The sequence below is a fragment of the Brassica napus genome, chromosome A7, assembly GCF_020379485.1.
Source record: "Brassica napus cultivar Da-Ae chromosome A7, Da-Ae, whole genome shotgun sequence".
NCBI lineage: Eukaryota > Viridiplantae > Streptophyta > Magnoliopsida > Brassicales > Brassicaceae > Brassica > Brassica napus.
Genome location: NC_063440.1, coordinates 8,144,395 through 8,150,544, shown reverse-complemented (window position 1 = coordinate 8,150,544; position 6,150 = coordinate 8,144,395). Strand labels below are relative to the sequence as shown.

The 6,150-nt window shown below is 35.6% G+C and overlaps 1 protein-coding gene across 1 annotated transcript; it reads right to left on the bottom strand.

The window, feature by feature from the left end:
- Nucleotides 1–2,091: 2,091 nt before the first annotated feature.
- On the bottom strand, nt 2,092–4,425 carry LOC106345944 (VIN3-like protein 1). The gene is made up of 3 exons (XM_013785173.3): nt 3,849–4,425; nt 3,490–3,782; nt 2,092–3,411 (listed from the first exon to the last, which is right to left on the bottom strand). Exons 1-3 carry the CDS (start codon nt 4,250–4,252, stop codon nt 2,321–2,323), a joined length of 1,788 nt encoding a protein of 595 aa, XP_013640627.1. The 5' UTR covers nt 4,253–4,425; the 3' UTR covers nt 2,092–2,320.
- Between the last annotated feature and the right edge of the window lie 1,725 nt (nt 4,426–6,150).

Here is a 6,150-nt window from a genome sequence, read left to right as displayed (position 1 = left end):
AAATTTCTTTATGTCAAAGAAGTGATTTTGAGATAGGAACATGCTGAACGAACAAAAGGTACCTTCTGCTTTGTCTGGTTGGACCAGACTTCTTGCTATTGTTTACTATTTCATTAAAGTCTCATGTCAGAAACCATGCACCTTCTAAATCTGGATGTAGGCTAGCTAATTCATTCCATACAGCATGTTTTTACAATGGTCTGATTCCCCATAGGTGAAGGTAGCATGGAAATAAGAGTCGTTGTAACATATATTTGTGCCGATTTAGTTTGTGATGTCCTCTGAACAGTCAGACTGAAATCATATTTCCATTCTAGTTAAAATCCCACACCTCCTGGACTATGTGGGGAAACAATGCAAAATGCCTTCATCTGAAACCATTTCAACTCTTTAATGACCATTGTGTTGCGTCGAGATTTTTGTCTCCAGGACGAAGACAATGCTTGGAGTTTCTCTTCTGGATCTCGTTTAAGTGTTAGACCATTATGAGATTACTCAACCCACAACAGTTCTAGCTTGCTATGACTAAAGACTTAGGAATTTAGGAGCTTAAAAATCCATCCTCCGTTTGGCGATAATTGGGATTAAGTGCATTTGCGGTTATTTGCATGTTTCAGAAGGACCAGCTTCTCCAGTCAGCCTTTGAGAGTGTTGTTGATCTGGGTTGGATTGTCTTCCTAGAGACCTTAGAGCATCATTATCCTAGAGACTCCATAAGGGTCTCTTAATTAATTTTTAATACTAATTAAGTAGTAAATTTGGTTAAGAGACTTAGTTAAGAACTTTCAACTTTTATGTCCTCCATTGCAAGTCTCTTATTTAAAGATTCTTAAAAAAAAATATGATAAAACAACACATCGATGAGAATAAGCTTTGGTATATCTTCACAATGCAAGTAATGACACACCATAAACAAGTAACTAATAGATCATGTAACAAATTGCAAGTAATAGGGCAAGTAAGGAGGCGTAACGAGTCAAGTATTAAAAATAATAATGATACTTGATACTTGCTTTGGTCTTGCAAGTAATGAAAATTATCGACTTGTTAGTTGCCTTGACAACACCGAGTAATTGAATTTTTAAAGCGGATACGAATCAAGTAGCGAGTTTAAGGCGAGTAACGAGTAATGATGCCCAGTCCTAGACCTTATATATATTGTGTAAAGTGTATTTGATTGGGCACAAAAACTATGAGTTGCTGGAACAAGTGAAATCTATAGGACATGTTTTTTGAGGGATTAAGTAGTGATTATACATGTTAAGATAGCCCATTGGAGCAGCTAAAGCTTTTGTATCCACTTTATCAAGAACAGACCACTATTTCGAGAACTCAGAATGAGTAACATTATTTATTTCCATATTTCTTCTTATTCCTCTTTTTTGTTTATGATCTTATAGACTAATACCCATGGTTGGATTTTCTTCAGCAACACAATGCAGACTATTTTATCTTGAATCAAACTACGGATTATATGCCGATTTAAATACGAACCTCCTAAGTATTTAAAAAGCAGGTACATTATATAACATTAGCTTTTGTTCTACAATTCTGATTTACATACGATTTTTCAATCTCAAGACAGTTGTGTAATGTAGGTATGTGGTCCGGAACAAAGTCAGATGTTTTCACATCTATTGTGATCTTGCTTACATTCTAACTGGTCTGAAAGATACAGTACTAAATTAGAGAAGCAAAAGCATAGTTGTCTGGCGATATTAATTGTCCCATGATCAAAGCTTGGGCAAATAACTGATCCACGACTTCTGAATGATTATCTAGTGAATGCGGGACAGAAATGGCACTCTCATCAGAATGTGGAACATGAATAAACGGCCCATTGATGCAACAAGCCGTGGATACTCTTCATTATAGCAAGGAGATTAAGGATTAATGTGTTCAGGTTTTTGATATTTGACTTTGAACATTTCTCAACTGTCAGGCAATAGTACAACCATTGTCCTTATAACTTAACCAACATGTAGCATTTGTTTAATTCCACTTAGTCTTACAAAAACACCTGACTATTTGAACTTGGCAGGGAGATAATAACAAATTATTCATAGTAAGTGAGATACAGAACAAAGCAAATAGTTCAAGGCCTCTTAGTTTTAATAGATATGAACATAAACAAGGAAGAAAGGCAAAATGCTTGCCCTCAAGAGTCTTTTAGGTCAAATCCTACACCCAATCCAAAGATAGAATAATATCCGAAATCCATGTTAGGGAGAAATCATGGACTATTTTGGTTCTAATGATATATTATTCATAAATACTAATACTAACAAAGAATTGATTAGTAAAAGAGCTTGCTACTGCTTCAAGATCCATTGTTTGGCCTTTTGTTGGAGATAACATCAGAGAATACGTGAAGAAGCTGCTCAGCAAGGCTGCTTGGATCATCTTCTAAGGTCTGCACAAACGTGCTCACAACAGATTGCTCTTGAGCAGTCGAGCTCAAGCCGAACCATGTCAAGAACCTGATCCTGAATGTTTTCTCGATGTGGCCTTCGCACTCCAGCCACCTAACCACCTTCATGCATTTCTCAATAGTGTCATCAATCGGTGAACTGTCACACTCGTTGTTCTCTGATCCGTGACTGTTTGAATCTGCTTTCCTCTTCCTGGTCATGAGGAAATCAAACTCGGGATCATCACCGCTTCCATCTGATCTCACCAAGCAATTGTTGTTCTTCTGTGTACCGTTAGACACAGTATCATCATCATCATCATTATAATTACCATTACCGTTAGCAACATCAGCCTCAGCTAGTGAGTCTAATGGCACTCCATTGTCTTCACCACCAGAAGAATCAGGTTGAGTGAACTCCTCATTCAAGTCTGGTACTGAAACTACATTAAGGTCAAACCCAAGTGGTCGTCTAGGTGGCACTTCTACCTCTGGCTCACTGCTTTTATCAGTATCTACATCGTAAAACGCGTCAAGCAGGCCATCCTCCTGAGCTTCAGCTAATTCCACATACTTTCCAAGTTGCCCGATTTGGAATCCCGAGGAAATGCTGCTTTTCTCCTCTCGATCTGAAGCCTGATCATTTCCTAATAAATCAATCCTCCTCTTCGTCCTACCCTCCACCGAGTTATCACGCAATATCTCAACGCTCTTTGTAACACATCTAGCGTTAGAATGACCTAGACAACCAGCTTCTGTGTAAGATACAACACGGAACATGTACTCCTTGCAAGGATCAAGGTCAGCCAACAATATCCTCCTCTCTGCTCTACTCAGATCAAGAAACTGGTCATCCTCAGGCGTCTCTCCTTTCTTGAAACACCATAACCTATAACCCTTTACTCCACATTCTTCAGCACTTGGGAGCTCAATCAGACGAAGAGTCACTCGTGTAGACGCAACATCTTCAAAATGAAACCTGCATGCAGCAGGAATCGAATCTGCAAAACAAAACTTATATCACCATCCTCCCTTTTAAGCAAAACATATCTAAACCAAAGATGTCTTTAAATTCAAACCTCTGGCTACGTTGGCTGACCAATCCTCAGCCATTTTGATAGCAGAAGTGCAGAGCTCTTGCACCTCGCTCGCAACAGGAAGCCGACTAACAATGCCACGGTCAGTTCTCGCAGAAGGCCCATCAAGAGGACCGACTTCATCTTCCAGCATCGACTTAGCAGCTTTAACAACCTCATGTAACTCAGAAAACCGACAAGTCCCATCGAGAAGCCTGTAACTCAACTCTATCCTGTAACACAGAACATCTCTCCGTCGCGCATCCTTTGCCGCCACAAGCTGCTTCTTCCAACATCTTCACAAAACAGAACACACATCAGAAACTCTAACTATGTCTACTCATCAAAAGAAGAAAACTTACCCAAGAATCTCAGAAACTTTGCCGCAAGAGTAGCAGCAGAAACACCCATCAAGCTTCATCAGGTCCCCAATACTAGTAACCCCAACCTTGTCTTCACGAAACGCACACTCGACATGGCACGACAAGCCGCAGAACTCGACGTCGTTTGGTTTCTCGGACTCGCAAACCAACCAAAGGCTCGGATCTTTGTTCTCGTCGAAAGAATGGCACACGCAACAAGAGCATCTCTTGCAAAAGGAATCGTCTTTCGGCACGTTGGCTCTGCAAGACGCGTTCTTGCAGATCCACGAGTTCGTGATTCCGGCGTCGTCCTCTTGTTGTTGATGTTTCTTGTTGGCGTCGTGCTTCTTGCTTGACTTGTTGTGACTCTTGCGGGACTGCGAGATCTTCGATTTCGTTTCCATTTTTTTGCGAAATTGAAGCTCTTTTCACATGATTCGTTGATTAAGCGGGAGAATTTGGCGACATGTTCCGGCGGTTAGGCGACGGCCTGAGAATGAGATTGCCACGGCGGCTCAATTTGGGGGATGAAAGAGATGAAGTTCCTGATTCTAGGGCACACTTTGTACTTTTGACTTTTTAAGATGTTTGTAATAATTATCATCTTGGGCTTTCGGGCCTCTGTTCCGTAATAATAATTTGTTGTCATGACCAACTCAAAAACCTTGACATTGTCTAACTGATCACAATTACCAAAACAAAAATCTAGGGCTCCGAATGGTGACTGCGGTTTGAGCGATGCAGGACAAGCAGTTCAACTGCGGTGCGGTTTTAATAGTTATAAAAATATATAGATATATGGTATATATAGAGATTTTTTGTTACTGATAACTGCGGTGCGGGACGGGGTTGTAAACATTCGAAGCCTAGATCTATGGTCATGTCCCGTCCATAGATATTTGATTATGTTGCTAAAGTATAATTTCCTGACATTTTATAATAAGGGTTCGATTGGGATTTTAACTTTGTTGGTTTTAGAAACTTTAGTTTGTATTAATAGAAAAACATTTTAAAAGTTATAACATATAGTTTGTATTAATTAAAAAAAAAAGAGTGTTCTGATGAGTTGTCAGGTAATTAGAATGCTAATTTTGCTTACGTGGTATCTTGAGAATCAATTGAGAATTTTATTAGTACAAAATTAAATTGGTAGGGAATGTTATATTATATAGTATGTCTATTATAGACCATTCATTTATCAAATTGAAATTATTATATATATTTTCTTTAAATAAAACCTACAGAATTACCTAATGTGATTAAGATATATATGGCAATTAATGATTTTAAATATAAAATATTTTCTAACAATCTGTATATTTTCTATCATTTTTGTTTAATTATTTATTATTAAAATAAGTTACACAATTATATTAATCATATAATAAAAATTTAGATTTTTTGTATATGTTGTATTTTGAATTTTTCAAAACGAGTATAAATTACTAAAATTGTTAAAAGTCTCACATAAACTTTTGTTATCAAGGTTAAAAAAATTTATGTGATAAGATACAATGATTATGAAATCATATGAATAAATAATTTTATTTTAATAAGTGTTTATGTTAATATATATATACACATATATTTCATATCGTTTAAATTAAACTATACATCATATGAAAATACATACTTATATTTTGATATCTGCGTTGAACATATACTGAAAAATTAATATTTTAATTTTGAAATCTTCATTTTTTTTTAATGATTACAAATTATTGAAACCACTAAACGTTCCACATTAAAAAAAATGTTGGTGTAAAATTTTGTTACACAAATATGCAAATAATCATAAAATCATATGAGTAGAAACCTCATTTAATAAATATTCATATTAAAAGTATGCTATATATCAATGTTAATGTTAAAATCATTTAAATCTAATTATATATCATATATGATAGTTAAGATTGATTGTTTTGATTTATTTACCTTAAAATGATTGCGAATAAATAAGAACGGTGGTTTGATTTATATGCGCACGCCAATTTATTACATAATAGTAACTCATTTCATAGTTATTTAATATATAATTATTATTTTATTATTTCATAATATGTAGAAAAACATAAAATAAATAATAAATATAAAATACTTATTTTGCACAAGGCGTGGATCTTAACCTAAGTATGTATCTTTTTAATAATTTTAAATCTTAAACATTTTCTAAATCTGAGACCAAAACAAAATAACGAAATGAGAAGAAAATCAAAAATCAATATTTATATCGAACAATAACCAAAATAAAATAGAATACTAGATTCTGACATGCCCTTCAAAGGGCGAATATATTTTTGTT